Raw genomic sequence first — 16,751 nt, 5'->3', positions numbered from 1 at the left:
TCGAACGGAAACAGAAAGAAAAAAAAAGTGGGTAAAAAAAAAGCGATGAATTTTCAACCTTTATGTGCAATCACGATTTTTTTTTTTTTTTGGGAGCGATGACCGGTCAAAATATGTGTTATGGATCTTCAACAAGCAATCCATGGTGTTTTCGGTGGGATGATATCAACTTTCTGCTTAGTTCATGCTGGTTTTCCTTTTTTGTTTTTGTTTATATATTTGTACATTCAACTATCTCGATGGCAACCGTGTCTCATCACCGGCTGTCCTGGTCTGAAGCCCTAGCTCACATTTAATGCATGACTTTTTGACCATCAATCACCCAAAAGTTCACTGTCTGGTAAATCGAAAAGGGAGAAAAGAAATTGGTATCATAACACTGCTCGTCTATCGTACAGTCCGCCGTCCTTAAACCGCAAATTGAAAGAATGGCAATCACAATCCGCCCGCAAGCTTCTCACTTCTCCCTCTGAAATTATCCAAAACACCTCTCAGCCTCCCAATCCTTTTTTCCAACATCACTATCTCCTCTTCCTGCTCAGCAATCGTCCGCTCAATATCCGGCATCTCCTCAACTGCATTCCTCGCCTTTTGAATGCGTATCTTCACCGCACTGGCTCCTGTAAGCAATGATTTTGGATCCAGCCCGTCCAACGACGCGATCCCGCCGCCGGGAGTCTGCTCCGTAGATTGAGACAGGCCCGGCTCCCCCGGTTGGCCGGTAGCGAAGCTGGATGACTGGTTTGATAGGAGACGTGCCAGCAGGGCGTGGAGGGGCGGGAGAATGTCAAATGTCTGTGGAGGAGGAAACGGAGGCGCGGCTGTTGGATCGAAGGAGCTGATTATTATTGCTTCGTCTTGCTGTGATTGTGATTGTCCCTGTGGCTGTTGGATGGACGGCGTGTTTGGATGCGTGGAGGAGACGCCGGGGGTCTTTCGCGATGGCGTTGCGCGTGACGGCGACGGCTGGACGGACATTATATTATTATCGTTAATATTATGATATTATGCAGTGTTGTCTCTCCTTGTTTATTCGGGAAGAGATATGCAAGGGTGCTTGCTCTGGTATCTCTGTCCAACGGCCCCTGGCTTGTTGAGTGTTCTTGCGGGAATTTGGAGAAATAATGACGTCGTTGCGGTTGGATTTTTTTCTTTTCTTCTTCTGGACTCGCGCGCGGAAGAAGAAACGATGTTCCGGAACGCAGCGAAAAAGCCCCTCCATCACTCTCGCCGTCCCCCGCCATTGCTCTGGAGATTCCTGCACCTCTTGCGCTGGTACAGGCTGATAGCTCTGGCTGATCGATCTACCGTCACTCAATTGTGTCTGTTCACTTCTATTAACCATGGCGAAGGTAGAAAACAAGGCGGTGTTGAGTACGTTGAATATCTTCTCCGTTTGTTGATGCTCAGAGGGACGCTCTATAGATGGGCACTTCTAGGTGATAATGTCTATCGGTAGGATTTATATACTGACTTAGTATCTAGTTGTTATCGATGGCTGGGGAATTCCAGGCCCCGATTCCCCCAAGGATGGTGATGCCATTGCCGCTGCTGAGACCCCGGTGATGTCTGGCTTCGCTCAGGAGGGATCCAAGACCGCCCAGGGATACACCGAGATTGATGCCTCTTCCACTGCCGTTGGCCTTCCGGAGGGCCTCATGGGCAACAGTGAAGTCGGCCACCTGAACATCGGTGCCGGACGAGTTGTGTGGCAGGACGTTGTCCGCATTGACCAGACCTTGAAGAAGGGCCAACTGGGCAAAGTCGAGAACATCGTCAAGTCGTTCGAGAATGCAAAGAATGGAAACGGAAGACTCCATCTGCTTGGTCTTATCTCCGATGGTGGAGTGCATTCTCACATCAACCATCTGTTTGGCTTGCTTCAGGTAGCAAAGGATATGGGCGTGCCAAAGGTCTTCATCCACTTCTTCGGCGATGGAAGAGATACAGACCCAAAGAGTGCAGCGGGATACATGGAAAAACTGCTGCAGAAGACCCAAGAGCTAGGTGTAGGTGAACTAGCTACCGTCGTTGGCCGATACTATGCCATGGACCGTGATAAGCGATGGGACCGCATCGAGGTCGCCATGAAGGGTATTGTCACCGGGGAGGGTGAGGAGAGCCACGATGCTGTCAAGACGATCAAGGAGAGGTACGATAAGGGTGAAAATGATGAGTTCTTAAAGCCAATCATCTTCGGTGGCCAGGAACGCAGAGTCCAAGGTAAGCAACTCTGCCAACACTCCGCAGGGTTCTGAGGTTCAACCAGGTCGCTAATTTTGGTAAACACAGACAATGATACCCTCTTCTTCTTCAACTACCGCTCAGACCGTGTCAGAGAAATCACACAGCTCCTGGGAGATGTGGATCGGTCTCCAAAGCCAGACTTCCCTTACCCCAAGAGCATTTCTATCACCACCATGACCAGATACAAGACCGACTATACCTTCCCAATTGCTTTTGCCCCCCAACATATGGGTAACGTCCTTGCCGAGTGGTTGAGCAAGAAGCAGCTTAAGCAATGCCACATTGCTGAGACTGAGAAGTATGCCCACGTCACCTTCTTCTTCAACGGAGGTGTTGAGAAGCAATTCGAAGGCGAAGACAGAGAGATGATACCCTCTCCCAAGGTTGCAACTTATGATCTCGACCCTAAGATGAGCGCAAAGCCAGTTGGAGAGAAGCTTGCGGAAAGAATCGCCGACGGCAAGTACGAATTCTTGATGAACAACTTTGCTCCGCCAGACATGGTTGGCCATACCGGTGTCTATGAAGCCGCCATTAAGGGTGTGGCTGCCACCGATGCTGCCATCGGATGCGTCTATGAAGCCTGCAAGAAACATGGATACATCCTATTCGTCACTGCTGATCACGGGTGAGTGTTTTTCACATGTAGGAGCCTGTCCACTGTGGTATCATCAAACTAATGTTTCTTTCTAGAAACGCCGAGGAGATGAAGAACGCAGATGGAACACCTAAGACTTCTCATACCACTAACTTTGTTCCATTCGTCATGGCAAACGCTCCTGAAGGCTGGAGTTTGAAGAAATCAGGGGGTGTTCTTGGTGACGTTGCTCCCACAGTTCTTGCGGCCATGGGTATTGAGCAGCCAGAGGAAATGGACGGCACTAGCTTGCTTGTCAAGGCATAGAAGGATAGATAGTAAATACCTATCTCTAGAATTAGAGTGTGTAAAATGGAGGTCGTTTGGATAAGGTTGTAAATATAGGAAGAACAAGTTGATGCATTCATAGAATGATGTCCTAGAGTGCGTAGGATTCAAGCTCGCGTGTTCTGAAGAGAGAAGAGAAATATTGATTATGTCTTTTTTGATTATATGACTTTTCTGGTCAATAGTTAATAGTGCTAGATCTGGCTAGCAAGAGCAGGGCTTGTCGCCGCTTTCAATGACGGTTTCTATCTAGCCAGTGCTTGGCTATGGGTATATTGACGGCCTTGGCCTATTTCCTATTGCCGATAGAGAGACTTGGATATGTTTTCTAGACTCTCATTCGTAGGACTCAGTATTCATCTCCTAGGCATCTGAGTAGTTTGGCGGTAGGTAATTGGAATAATCATCGTTACTCTGAATCTATCAAATGCATAACTGTGATTATTCTCGAGCGGCTACGGGAGCTCCACCGGGCTGTGGTTGCTGCAATTGCGACTGTAGCTGAATGATCTATTTATAGAGGTGAGCCATGGTCCCAGAAAAGCCTGAGAAAAGAAATGCAAGCAACATACCTCTCCCCTCTTATTGTCACTCTTCTCCTGTATCTCGGTGATCTGCTTCTCGATTCGTTTGCTGTCGATAGAATAATCAGCATCGCAGTCAAGGATAGCCACACCTGCTTCGTAAAACGTCTTCACCGTACATTTCCTTCTCTATAAAATCCAGGCGGCCTTCGACAGCCATAACGGCCTCTGTCTTATCCTGCTTCAAAAGCACTGGTCCAACGAGTTTATATATGTTTGCATCATCGTCGAGCGTTTTGAACTCCTAGCCAGCGTCCAACCATCAGCAATGGCATCTTTCCAATTAACACAGCATAGCTTCTCACCTTCTGTACACTCGTATTCTCCTGCTGCTGGGCTTCAAGCTTTTCTCGAGCTGCGATAGCTTCTTCGAGCTCTGTAAATACCGAGGGGCAGATGTTAGCGGGGAGGGAGTCCTAATTAACCATCCACCTTGGGGGAGGTATAGTCGCAAATGGCTGACCGGTCTGAAGCTTCTGATACTCTTCACTGAGAGCCTGAAGCTGCTTCTGGGCGTCTGCCATGTTTAAAATCGGTCTTCGTCAGCGCTTAAGGGGCTTGCAAGTCTTGAATGTGCCTGCGGTGTCGTCGTCGCCCGGTTGGCCGTTTTCTTATCTAATCGCGGATCTCTGAGTCGCTCGCCCAGCAACCCAAAAAGAAAAAAGGGCCTGAAAGTCGAAGCTGGGGTCAGTCCAAACAACAACGGAGGCAACATCGATATTTTGCGGATTTAGGCTGCCACTTTTCACCTCCAGACGTACAGACGATCGTTTCTTCTTGCAGAGATCAACGATATGCATACTACCCCAGAGATACTCTAAAAAAAGACCCCCCCGGTTTCCCTCTCATTGCCCTTCTCGAAGTACCGCCTTTTTGGACCCAACGCCAAACGCCTATCGATCCTCCCCCCTCATTCAAGGCTGTTTTGACAGCGTTGCCAACGGACTGAGCAGTGCTGCGATCTTTTCTTTGTTTTCTTTTTGTCAGACTACACACCTAGAAGAGTGGACACCATGAGCAACACCGATTTCCTCGGCCGGGCGATCGACACCGTGAAGAGCGCGATTGAACTTGATAATGCGGGCGACTATGAGAAGGCATACCAGACATACTACTCGGCCCTCGAGCTGTTCATGCTCGCTCTAAAATGGGAGAAAACCCCCAAGTCGAAGGAGATGATCCGGGCAAAGACCGGAGAGTACATGGAGAGGGCAGAGAAATTAAAGAACCACCTTGCGGGACTTGATAATAGGAAGAAACCCAGTGCAGTTGGGGCAAATGGGAAGATTGCACATGGCAGTGGGAAAGGAGGGTGAGTTTGGATTCCGTATCTCCAGTATCAGCTTAAAATTGATTTCTAACGTGGATTTCTCCATTTCTAGCAAAGGTGACAATGACGATGAGGACGCCGAGTCGAAAAAGCTTCGCGGAGCTTTGGCAGGGGCTATATTAACGGACAAGCCCAACGTAAGGTGGGAAGACGTTGCTGGTCTGCAAGGCGCGAAAGAAGCTCTCCAAGAAGCCGTCATACTACCCATTAAATTCCCGTCACTCTTTACAGGGAACCGCCAACCTTGGAAAGGAATTTTGCTTTATGGGCCACCTGGGACAGGTAAATCCTATCTGGCCAAAGCAGTGGCCACAGAGGCAAAGAGCACATTTTTCAGCGTGAGCAGTAGTGACCTCGTCTCGAAGTGGATGGGAGAGAGTGAGAGGTTAGTTCCCAGACATGATCTCAGATTTTATGCAATAAACACTCACTAATACGTAATGATACCTAGGCTCGTTAAGCAACTCTTCAATATGGCTCGAGAAAATAAACCTGCCATCGTTTTTATCGACGAGATAGATGCCCTTTGTGGTACCCGTGGCGAAGGAGAACCAGATGCGTCACGTCGCATCAAAACAGAGCTGCTTGTCCAAATGGACGGTGTCGGCAAGGACTCAAGCGGAGTGTTGATCCTTGGAGCGACGAATATTCCCTGGCAGCTAGACTCGGCAATTCGGCGCCGTTTCCAGCGAAGGGTCTATATAAGTCTTCCAGATATGGCTGCACGGATGAAAATGTTCAAAATAAGTATAGGCAGTACACCGTGCGAGCTAACGGTGCCTGATTACCGAACTCTCGCGGAACTGACCGAAGGATATTCGGGAAGTGATATAAACATTGCGGTTCAGGACGCACTTATGCAACCTATTCGCAAGATCCAATCTGCCACTCATTATAAAAAGGTGCGTGAGATCCCCCTAACCAACGATTTAGTTTCTTTCACATCTTTCATGGCTAATCATTATATATAGGTAATGGTGGATGGAGTGCAAAAAGTTACTCCGTGCTCTCCAGGCGATCAGGGGGCCATGGAAATGACCTGGGTGGATGTAAACCAAGATGAGCTCCTTGAGCCTCCGCTTGTTCTCAAAGACTTTGTTAAGGCTGTCAAGGGATCTCGACCGACTGTTAGCCCCGAAGACCTTGCCAAAAGTGCAGAGTGGACGGCATTGTTTGGAAGCGAGGGCGCTTAGGTTCCTACTGCCTCGCGTTCACAACAACCTCCAGTTATTTATTGCGCTCTCCTTACGGGCGTATTTTCCCTTACACTTAGGACATCATGTTGAAAGACTTCCTAGTTACCCCAGTCATTGTCGTATTAGCGAACGGAGTAATGAACCAATTATCAGATTCAGCCGCAAATATAACTCATAGCCAGTTTTGATATACAACTTGCCAAACAACGCAGCCTATTGCCTCATATAAACAGATTCCTATACCCAAACGCCGGAGCCAAACCCCGGATTTTGCCTCCTCTTGCCGAGGAAATGAACGCTATCAACCTAATCAACAATAGAGAAGTATGTAATCAATACGGCCCAGAGAAACAGCAAAAAGATCCATAATCGTTGACAAAGAATTCTTCTGCGATATGTACCTCATCTCTGTAGTACTCTTCCGTGTTTTCTGTGCTGGTCTTTCTTGGCTCTCTTGACCAGGTCTCCTATTTGTGAGTTCTTCTTCCATTCAATTGTCACTCTCTTTGCTCGGGCGATGAACAGTGCGACTGAAATACCAGCTCTGAATTTCTGGATAGGACTCAGTTGCTCGGTGGCTTCAGATACCACTATACCCATATTAGCTATCATCTGGCGCTCTATTTGGGCACTGTTCAAACAATGTTAGTTTAGAACTATCATATCACTGCCGGTGAAAGGAAAACACATACCAAGTAGTTCTAATCCTCTCTTGTTCTCTGTACTGCGATACTTCCTTGTACCAGGCAAGGTCCCTACGGAACTGCTCTGCTCGGATCAAACGTACTTGATTCCAGAGAAGCTCCATTCGCAGAACCTCCAATTCTCTGTCATGTCGACTCTTCTGTTTTTCCAATTGCTTCAACATATCTTGAATAGCTTTAGGATGGCGGTCTTGCAGTAACCGTATCCTACGATCTGCTGCGTTGAGATTCTTAAGAGCAGTAGATCGCTCTCCGCGTATTCGTTGGAGGTCAACTTCGAGCTCATGAATGCGGGCTTCACGTTTGGATAACTTGGCCGCGATGGATTCTGGATCGAGGGTAGAAAGATCAAGTACTTCACTAAAATTCTGGCTCTCCTCGTTGGCAGAATACCTTTGCTGTTCAAGTTCACGGTTTTTGGCCTTTAGTTCTTTCAAGGCTTTGTGAGCTTCAATATTCTGAGCACGGAGATTTCGTAATTCTTCCTGGAGCCGTGAAGCGGGGGAAGAGGGAATCGGAGAGCTGCCTTCATATTTCGCAATCTGAAGATCATGGTTCTCTTTCTCCAAATCAGTGATACGAGACTTAAGCAGTCGAATACTTGATTTCAAGTTTGATTCTCGCTGGAGGATAATTCTCTCACGCTCCCGAGTTTCGGCTAGGCATTGGCGGAATATGGACGCATCAGCATGTTCCGGGGGAGACACAGGCTCCGATGGCACAGAGTTATGAAGAAGAGCTTCAAGGTCCTTGAGGCGGGCTTCAAGTCGAGTAGTCTTGCTCCTATATGAGAGAAGCTCGCGATCTTTCTTATCATCAGCCATATATAACTTGTCTTGTAATCGGCTGATTTCTGCAGCGAGGCGCTCCTCCTCTGCCGCAGCACGGACAAGCTCATTGTCCACCTCATTCTGAAGGGCATCTTTGGCTTCCTGCAATGAACTTTTCTCGGTGTTTAGCCGAATAACGTCTCGCTCTAGACGTAACTTCGCCTTCTTCAGCTCGAGTTTTTCATGATCTACTCGAGTTGCATCGCCGATATGGTCATATTGAGCAAGTTCATCTTGGAGGCCATCTCTCTCAGCTTCTACCTCAGAAAGGGTGACTCGGAGTTCATTGAGCTCCGATTTCGTGGCAGATAGCTGTTCTCCAAGGGCCTGCTTCTCCTGTGCTATACTCTGTAGGTGACTGCCGGTGTCTAAGCTGCCAGCCTTCCGTTGAGCCAAAGCATACTGTTGCTCTTCTTCCAAGCTGGCCTGCAGAACTATAATTTCGTCTTCCAAACCCTGAAGTTTTTCCTTGAGGGTTTGTTCTTCACGCCGGCTGACTCTGAGCTGTTCCTTCAGGGAGAGTAGCTCAGATCGTTGGGTTTCGGATGCCTCCCTCCTAGATGAAATGTCATCATTGAGCTCTTTTATCTGACGAGTGAGGAGTTCTTCCTGCCGGAGACGTCGTTGTTTCTCGCTGTCAATGATATCCTGCAATCTCTTCTCCCGCCCAGATTTTGTCGTTTCCATTTGCTGAAGACTGTCAACTGTTCGTTTATGTGCCTCAGCTTGCTGCAGTGCCCGGTCCCGTTCCAATTCTAGTGATCGCTTGATGTTTTCCCACTTGTCCAAGTCCGAATTGAATAACGAATCCTTCTTGTCTACCTCACGACGAAGTGTAGTAATCTGCAAATTCAGTCGATCAATCTCATCTTTGTGGCGGTGTCTCATTTCTTCCAACGTATTCAGCGATTCTTGTCGTTCAGCTGCTGCGTCTTCTTCCAGCTGGGCAATAGCCCTCTTTGCTCGATCCAGATCTCCCTGAAGGGCTTTTGATTCGTTTGTCAAAGCATCGTGCCTGGTTTGCAGAAGGGTCTTAGTTTCTCCTTTCTGTTGTAATTCATCCTCAAGAGCCTGAAGGCGAGCTAAAGTGGACTTCTGGTCACGAATTGCAATTGCTTTCTCGTGACGAGCCTGCTCAAGCTCATGCTGCAGATCAGATTTGGCTGATGAAAGCTCTTGCTTAAGATCTTCAATCCGCTCTTGCAATCTATTTTCAGAATGCATTTTATCCTCAATATTTCCTTGACAATTGGCATGTTCTTTCTGAAGGAAGATCAGTTCGCGTTCTGTTGATGAGTGCTCTTGTCTCAGATCCTTGATTTGCTCCTGTAAGCGGTGTTCAAACTGTGCTTTATCGTCCAGTTTTTCTTGAAGAGTGGCATATTGCTGTCGAACAGTGGTAAGCTCTGACTCTAGTTTATTTGCTCTCTCCTCCAATTGACGAGTCAGCCCTGACGCAGAAATGGATTTATTTGCCATCTCGTCTTGAAGTTCTCTCAAGTCTTCGACAGCTTGTTCCTTTTCCTGGAGAGCTTGCTCGCAAGCCGTTTCGGCATTTTCGGTCTCAGTCCTTGCCCGCTCAAGGCTATCCTGAAGATCTTCAATTTTGTTTCGGGCATCTTCAAGCTCTGTCTCCAAGTCAGCCATATTGGCGTTTTCATCAGCATGTTTAGATTGTAGATTGTCAATTTCTTCCTCCTTTTCCTCAATACGCCTGTCTTTCTCTCGAATGGTATATTCCAACTCATTGATTTCTTCCCTTAGATTGGCAGCCTCCTCCGCCTGTTTGGATTCCGTTGATCTTAATTGTTCCTGAAGATCTGCTATATCCGCGTCTTTGGACTCCATTTCTTGACGCATCCATTTTATTGTTTCCTGGGCTGTGCTATCAGACTGTTTCGAAGTCAGCTTCGCACGGAGCTCCTGGAGCTGCAGCTGACAGGATTCCAAGTCACGTTCAGCATGGAGAAGGCTCTTTTTGCATCGATGTAAATCTCTTTGTACTGTAAGCTTTGACACTTTGAGTTCCGTATTTTCTTTCAGGGCGGCTTGGTTCAACTCAGGCCCGGCCTTCCTTAGCTGTTCCTCCAAATAATGTATTTTCAACTTGAGTCCAAAATTCTCTTTATCAAACTTGTTGATAATCTGTAAAGAAGAAGGGTTAGTACAGATTATTCCACCTACATAGTAGCCGTCTAAGTTCTTGGAAAGGGCAAGATGAGAACCCGTACATTTTCTTGTTCCCTCAAAGTCATATTCTGTCCATCACAAATTACCCCACCCGCGCCATCCCTTTGGGGAAGGGTAGGTAATGGGGTACTGTGGCCGCTACTTGGTGCGCCCTGAGGCACGGGAGTCGCATCATAGGCGGAGCTATTAATGGAAGCTCCTTCGTATATATTGCTTTCATCTATTTTCGATAGCGCGGGCGTGGCCGGCACACCTCGAGCGCGATCACCACCAGTCCGCAAGAAGTTATTCTTCGTAACGCTATTCATGAGCGGAGTAAACTCCCCCTTGGGCAATGCTGAATTTGGCAATGTTCGTTTATCGAGTCTGGCTGATTTAAGAATTTGGCTTGCTCGAGGGGTCCGAAGCGAGACTCTGCGTTGTCGATTGCGCGAATCGGAATTTTCACGCAATATATCGTGATCTCTCGTTGGCGATACAAACGAATTTTCAACTGAGTCCAGTGCAGAAAGGTTATGGCGTGTTGCACTTCGCTGTCCCTGGGTGACAAAGGTCGCGTTTCCATCCACCTCGGTGCGTGGAGTGTCGATGTAGGGAAATGCCATGTTGACAGCTCGAGGCACTAAGTAGCGCGCTCAGACCTGTAAATCGTTAGCCGGTCCGCCACGCGATACTTGATCTTATATTAAAGATAACCAAGTTGGAACACCATCGTGGAGTCGAAAAAGGGATCAAAAGCCGAACCGTGAATTTTTTGGCGTGTTTGTGACGTTGTTTACATATAGCTCTTTCGGGGTTAGCGCCCCACTCATGGATTTATGTAATGCCGGATGCTGCGATGAGGTCATCAAAACTCTAAAATATATAAAAAAAAAAAGAAAAGCGGCCAAAAATTATAAGAAAAAATACGAGATGGAATAGACACACAAGAGACTCGAAAACGACTCGAGCAGAGGGAGTACGAGGTATGGCCGGTCCTACTGAAGAAGACATTGCGTGGTTCCGGTCTACGTTCAGACCCATCCCTAAACCTCAGCTCCCGGATGACTGTGTGGAGTATTCCCTGTACTGGATTCTGGGGACCAGCGCTTCCACTGGAGATGTGGACTCAACAGACTCAACCCGAAATTCTCTGATTGAAGTGCAGAAGTACGCGTCGGGATTAGTCAAACAGTATTTGCAGAACTACATATGGCAGAGAGATAATTTCAAGCTGGAGCTTACAAAGGAAGATGGTAATTTCGTTTTATTCCTCTCCTGCGGTTTAACACAAATTGCTATACCGTGCTAACCGGTATGTTAATCGTCTAGGCATACATTTACTTCGCGGAAGAACCGAATATGGAGATTCAATCGAAGATGAATGGGTCATCGTATACCTCCTGCGTGAGGTTTCACGAAAGTTTGATAATCTCTGGGTGAAGGTAACAGACAGTGATGGTGAATTCTTACTAGTAGAGGCCGCGGCAGCATTGCCTGCTTGGTTAGAGCCTGAAATAGCAGATAACCGGGTAAGGCAAACAGCGTCAACTTCTAAAAGAACTTGTATATCCATACATGCTAATCCTTGATTCAGGTCTGGATCAACAAGGGAGAGCTAGTCATCATTAAGCCTGGAACGCCCACAACTACTACAGCAAAAAAGAAAGGCAACGCTGGAACGCTGACTTTCCGCGACGCGAGGGACATCATTACCACCGAGTCCAAACGGTTGATGCGGTCGCCCACAATCGAGGAGGAGGCCTTTTATAGACTCCGGAACTACCCAAACCAAATTGAGAATAACCTGCATTCTTCTCTGGTTACCATTCCGCGAAAGATCGCGCATTTACTACGGACCAGGCCAGGGTATATATCTTCGGCTATAGAAGCCTTTTATCTCCGGGATCCCATCTCACTTCGGCCGTTGCAGGGTAAAGATCCAAGTAATTTAGTATTTGAACCTACAGATTTTGTCACAGTCAGTGTCAAGTTCACAAAGGTTGGGTTTGCCCAGTTAAAAAGTCAGGATTTTCCACCACCAGCAAAATGGAAGGGCCGTGTTCCCGCGACCAAAAACTCAAAGGATTCTGAGCGTGCTGATATGGGAATGAAATTAGCTTGCGGCTTTGAAATGCTCTTGTCTGACCCCCAGAACCGTGATAAGCAATACGTACGAGAAATGAAACTTATTCTCGAAGATGTTGACACAGGAGAAGAGGCTCTTCCTACGGATACGGAAATAAAAACTTGGGATATGGTTAATGATGATGAATCGTGGCTTGACATTAGCTTCGAAGACCTTGAAAGTGAGCTAAAAGGAAGAGGTAGCGGGGAAAAGGCAAAAAGGATTGGTGACTTCGGCGATAAAGCTGCACAAGAGAATTTGCAGAGAATAGTCTCAAAGTTTGAGGAATTTCTAAATGATGACACCGCCGGTTACGATGGAGCAGGGCTTATTAACGAATTGGGATCAGATGACAGTGATGGTGACACTGACGAGGAGTTCAGTAGCGACGGTGAGGACAAGGAGGCTTCATTTGATGATGAGGAGTTTTCAAGGATGATGAAGGAGATGATGGGCATGCCAACTGCCTCGAATAAGGGGTCTTCGTTTAGGCCCAAACGCATTCAAGACCTTGACGGGGGATCCAGTGATGGTAACGATGATTCAGGCGAAATCGAAGACATGTCTAAGAAGATGGAAGCGGAGTTACGGCAAGCCGGGTTTTTTGATCAATTCAAGTCCAAGAAGGCTGCCAAGGGAAAGACTCCTATAAGGGGCAATGGGGTTGGTAGCGTCCATCAAGAAGAGAGTGATGATGAATATGATCTTGACGAGAACGAAGTCGACATCAACCTGGCAAGAAATCTACTCGAGAGCCTCGGAAGTCAGGGTGGCTCGTCTGGTCCTGGGAGCAACATGTTGGGTATGATGGGGATGAAAATACCCAAAGGTGACCGGAAATGATATGAGCGCTTATGTGTAAGTGGATAACCCTGCGATTGCTCTTGCAAAGATTGATGGCTGGAGGGCCTATCAATCGTTTCCCAACAACATGGAAACCTAAGCCCGGCATCAAATCTCCTTGAGGCTCTACACACGGTTTCCTACTGCTATCCCTTCAACCTCCGATATGAGTACTCTCTTCTGCAGAAAATGCTTGCCTTAATACCCATACGCATCTCAAATACCCTGAATTTTGAATAGCTACCCATGTGGCTCATGTTCCCACCCACAGGCTGTACAACTGCCGGACATGCTGCATGTATCGCTTTGCCAGGCGGTGAATTCCCTGACAGCGGGGTATTGATAAGCCCGAAGTGGTCGAATGCCAGCCAATAAATGGCCATTCGTATTCCATGTTTTATGCTAATACTTGGTAGAATGTGGCTGGAGACCCGGATAAAAGACACAAGCATTTGTTCGCAGCTGTGGATAAGATTCTATGTATGAAGAAAACTTGCATGAAAGTAGGCATATTCCTACCCAACAAGCTCCCCACCCAATCGCCAGTCTTTCCGCTTCGATGTAAGTGGTGATCCATGTCTGCTAGTATAGGGTCCACTATATTGCAGTCAATCATATAGGCCCTCTTGTTTAGTACCCAAAACAACAGTATACAATGATATGGTATAATGACGAGGGCGCCTTTTCAAAAAAGTGCAACACATACCCTTGAGACTTGGATCTAACGCCGCATATATATTTGGGTAGCTGTTCAGCTTTCTAACGGCTTAATATTGAATTCTCGCCAGTTTTCAAACTTGCGCAAATGCTTGTCTGGTTTCCCACTGCCTAGATCGATATAAATACCCCGTATAGTTAGCAGTCAGTGGAAGCAAAACCTATGAAGGGCGTGATGTCCAAATCCTAGCTCAAGCAACTCCTTAAATCGACTCTGATGACTCCCAGGTGAAGACTGAATGCCTACAGGCTATTTTTCATGCCGAGCTTCCGTGCCAACGTGAGTGGAAATAGCATACTAATGGCAGTTTTACTCCGCCCGTAGGTGTAGAACCTGCTATGTGTCTTCCCGCGCCATATTCACCCTCCCTGGCCAGTGATTTGTCCCAGCCCATACCGCTACTGATGGTGGCCCAGCCAATACACTCGCCGGACGTGGTGTTGTTAGGCAGCTAGCCGCAAGCCAGGCTCATGCGACCAGCGCCAAGACATGATGACTAAGCGCAACTCATGACGTCTGTCCTCTTGTTGCAAAAAGACTTTTCCAACTTCAACTCTTTCTCAACGTCCACTTTTGCCTTGATCCCGCCATAATAATTGCACAGGCTGCAGCACCAGCGGCTCTTCAACTATAAAGGAGGGCAGGATACAACCGAAGCTCTCTTGCGGGGATCACGCCGGGAAACACTGCAAGTACAAGCTAAAACCCCGGGGAAAGCGCCCTCTCTTCCGCTCTTGCTCAGCCCGCAATCATCTGGTGGCCAGGCATCCCTATTGTCTGCATCTGTTGACATGATATAATCTCCTCCTGTCTGTTGATTGCCGAATCATTTATATATCAGTCCTACTCAGCGTCCTTAAAAGACAAGGCTCCTCAAATATGGCTACTCCTGCACAATGCTATTTTTGCTTCGAAACGCTAGCAGCCTCTTTTGATGGCGGTAAACCTCCAAAGCTCTCTGTAGTAGAAGAGTTATGGACAGATTTTGAAACTGCAAAGGCTCTTACTTTACGTGCAGCAGACAATGAAGACTTGGAAGTGGGAGCTTCTGTTGAACCTCCTGTAGACACTAGTGGTCAAGAGCCGCAGGATGATATGGACAAAGAACAACCATTCTCGAGCACCTTACAGCCACCTAGTATTCGCCGTCTTCAAAGCGCGGCTTCGTCGGGTTCCTCCAGTGTATCGACCTCAACACCACCAGCACTGTCTACCAGTTCTTCTCGCTCCGCACTGACGAGCAATACTTCTATATCTACTAGCCCTAGCCCTAATACTTCATCTATCTTTTCTCCGCTCAAACCGAGTTACAGCGAGACCCTTCGGAGTACCCCTCCAGATGCATCATACCCACTCTTTGTGACTTGGAACACAGTCTCCAGGAGTGGTTACAAGTCCCTCCGAGGCTGTATTGGCACTTTTGATGCCCAGGAGCTTAGCTCTGGTCTGAAATCATATGCGTTGACATCGTATGGAACCACGTACAAGGAAAGTCTGCTTAAAAATATAACATGCTAACTCACAACCATTTAGGGCATTTGGAGACACTAGATTTTCCCCGATACCATTACAGCTTCTTCCCTCACTTTCCTGCTCCCTTACTCTTCTCTCAAACTTTGAGACTTGTTCTCATGCGCTTGACTGGGAGCTAGGGACGCATGGGATCCGCATATCGTTTGTTCACAGAGGCAGACGATATGGAGCCACCTATCTTCCAGACGTTGCTGTCGACCAGGGGTGGACGAAGGAAGAGACCGTTGAGAGCCTAATGAGAAAGGCTGGCTGGGAAGGAGCCTCGAGTGCTGGTAGTGTCACTCGTCGGTTCCTCCGGTCCGGGAGCTCGAGCGGTGGGAACCCAGACAGGCCCTGGGAAGCCATGTCTGAATTCAAGACTGTCAGATACCAGGGTCTTAGAGCCAGTGCATCATATTCCGAATGGCAAGAGTGGAGAAAGTGGGTTGAATCTTCTCCTGAACATTTAGCTACCTTAGAGGCGTCACGTTAGGAGGCGATGAGAGGGTGCCTTCACAGGACAACGATATACGTTTATGACTTTATCCTAACCATATGGCAATAAGATTTTATATTCCAGCCACGGACTCACTCTTTCATAGACCCGACTCGTAATGGTTCACGTAAGTTTTATATTGGGCGACATCTGGCCAAGCAAAAAATTCGTTGTCGCTTACCACAAATCTCCAGGAATCAACGCCACGTACGGAGTACTCAGTAGAATCTCTTGTAAACCGGTCCAGCACCAGCTCTCTGCCGTTACATTCACCCTAATATACTAACCGTGGCATAAGAAACGTCAGCCAATCGATTGCAGGCATAACCGACACATAATTTCATATTCTCTCGTTCTCTCGATGGTGTCGTGTGAGGGGTTATTTTGAAAGCTTGGGATACTTTTAATCTCACCTTCTTCCCCCAGATAGGTATTCTTCTCCGTGTGGTACTTAATCTACCTACTCGATATGAAGCTATTTATAACTATCCAGTGGGCCAGCAGACTAGTTACCGCTCTCTGCAGCAAGGCAGACAAAAAACACATGACTGGGATGTGCTTCACTTACTCCGTACAGTGCAATTTGTTGAGTGTCGTAGCGACCTGGTAGGGAGAGCTGAAAGGCTTGAGCCATCTTCATAAAATGAGAAAACAGGGCCTATTGATTGCTGGGCAAACATTTTTGATGACCCTTCACTGGTAATATTACCAGCAAAATACGAACGATCGCCGTGGGCCTCTATAACTAGTTACTTGCCAGCTAACTAGGTCAATGAAACTATGTTCAGCCTTGAGCCTCAACTGCCGGTCTATGGGGTATTGTAGTTCATACTCCGTATTTCCCCTTTTTTTTAAAAAAAAAAAAACCCCCCCCCCCCCCCCCCCCCCCCTCCCTCCTCCTTGCTGATGATTCTGAAGACAAAGAGCCCATAAATTATGCGAAAAACGCCCACCGGAGATTCTCCGGAGACATCTGAAACTATTCAGAAATAGCAACGTCCAGCGCAGAACGCTATGAAAACGAGAAAAGTGGATCGTCAGGAGACCTGGAGAGAATTACCGCGTACAA

At 47.5% G+C, this 16,751-nt stretch overlaps 8 protein-coding genes across 8 annotated transcripts; 4 read left to right on the top strand and 4 right to left on the bottom strand.

Moving 5' to 3' along the window:
• Positions 1 to 435: 435 nt before the first annotated feature.
• TERG_00975 (uncharacterized protein) lies at positions 436 to 978 on the bottom strand (the record flags this gene model as incomplete). Its single annotated transcript, XM_003238941.1, has 1 exon — positions 436 to 978. One exon carries the CDS (start codon positions 976 to 978, stop codon positions 436 to 438), a length of 543 nt encoding a protein of 180 aa, XP_003238989.1.
• Positions 979 to 1,343: 365 nt separating this feature from the next.
• Positions 1,344 to 3,151, top strand: TERG_00974 (2,3-bisphosphoglycerate-independent phosphoglycerate mutase; the record flags this gene model as incomplete). The annotated part of the gene is made up of 4 exons (XM_003238940.1): positions 1,344 to 1,374; positions 1,486 to 2,223; positions 2,293 to 2,875; positions 2,941 to 3,151. The coding sequence occupies 4 exons, from the start codon at positions 1,344 to 1,346 to the stop codon at positions 3,149 to 3,151; spliced, it is 1,563 nt and encodes a 520-aa protein (XP_003238988.1).
• Positions 3,152 to 3,613: 462 nt separating this feature from the next.
• TERG_00973 (uncharacterized protein) lies at positions 3,614 to 4,280 on the bottom strand (the record flags this gene model as incomplete). The annotated part of the gene is made up of 5 exons (XM_003238939.1): positions 3,614 to 3,682; positions 3,745 to 3,805; positions 3,876 to 4,000; positions 4,062 to 4,132; positions 4,220 to 4,280. 5 exons carry the CDS (start codon positions 4,278 to 4,280, stop codon positions 3,614 to 3,616), a joined length of 387 nt encoding a protein of 128 aa, XP_003238987.1.
• A 754-nt stretch (positions 4,281 to 5,034) lies between these two features.
• Positions 5,035 to 6,057, top strand: TERG_00972 (vacuolar protein sorting-associated protein 4; the record flags this gene model as incomplete). The annotated part of the gene is made up of 2 exons (XM_047747685.1): positions 5,035 to 5,471; positions 5,538 to 6,057. The coding sequence occupies 2 exons, from the start codon at positions 5,035 to 5,037 to the stop codon at positions 6,055 to 6,057; spliced, it is 957 nt and encodes a 318-aa protein (XP_047603648.1).
• Positions 6,058 to 6,566: 509 nt separating this feature from the next.
• Positions 6,567 to 10,113, bottom strand: TERG_00971 (uncharacterized protein). Its single transcript, XM_047747684.1, has 2 exons — positions 6,975 to 10,113; positions 6,567 to 6,913 (listed from the first exon to the last, which is right to left on the bottom strand). The coding sequence occupies exons 1-2, from the start codon at positions 9,674 to 9,676 to the stop codon at positions 6,685 to 6,687; spliced, it is 2,931 nt and encodes a 976-aa protein (XP_047603647.1). The 5' UTR covers positions 9,677 to 10,113; the 3' UTR covers positions 6,567 to 6,684.
• A 1,607-nt stretch (positions 10,114 to 11,720) lies between these two features.
• Positions 11,721 to 12,956, top strand: TERG_00970 (uncharacterized protein; the record flags this gene model as incomplete). The annotated part of the gene is made up of 1 exon (XM_003238936.2): positions 11,721 to 12,956. One exon carries the CDS (start codon positions 11,721 to 11,723, stop codon positions 12,954 to 12,956), a length of 1,236 nt encoding a protein of 411 aa, XP_003238984.2.
• A 146-nt stretch (positions 12,957 to 13,102) lies between these two features.
• On the bottom strand, positions 13,103 to 13,408 carry TERG_00969 (uncharacterized protein; the record flags this gene model as incomplete). The annotated part of the gene is made up of 1 exon (XM_003238935.1): positions 13,103 to 13,408. One exon carries the CDS (start codon positions 13,406 to 13,408, stop codon positions 13,103 to 13,105), a length of 306 nt encoding a protein of 101 aa, XP_003238983.1.
• Positions 13,409 to 14,553: 1,145 nt separating this feature from the next.
• TERG_00968 (uncharacterized protein) lies at positions 14,554 to 15,679 on the top strand (the record flags this gene model as incomplete). The annotated part of the gene is made up of 2 exons (XM_003238934.1): positions 14,554 to 15,143; positions 15,208 to 15,679. The coding sequence occupies 2 exons, from the start codon at positions 14,554 to 14,556 to the stop codon at positions 15,677 to 15,679; spliced, it is 1,062 nt and encodes a 353-aa protein (XP_003238982.1).
• Between the last annotated feature and the right edge of the window lie 1,072 nt (positions 15,680 to 16,751).

This window comes from Trichophyton rubrum (genome assembly GCF_000151425.1).
Source record: "Trichophyton rubrum CBS 118892 genomic scaffold supercont2.1, whole genome shotgun sequence".
Taxonomy (NCBI): Eukaryota; Fungi; Ascomycota; class Eurotiomycetes; order Onygenales; family Arthrodermataceae; genus Trichophyton; species Trichophyton rubrum.
This window is presented reverse-complemented; position numbering and strand designations above follow the sequence as displayed.

Excerpts from the sequence above, each read along its gene's own strand:
- TERG_00971 (XM_047747684.1), bottom strand. The coding sequence starts at position 9,676 with ATGCGTCAAGAAATGGAGTCCAAAGACGCGGATATAGCAGATCTTCAG. Across the intron at positions 6,914-6,974 it reads GAGAGGATTAGAACTACTTG|TGCCCAAATAGAGCGCCAGA; the intron begins GTATGTGTTTTC and ends TTGTTTGAACAG.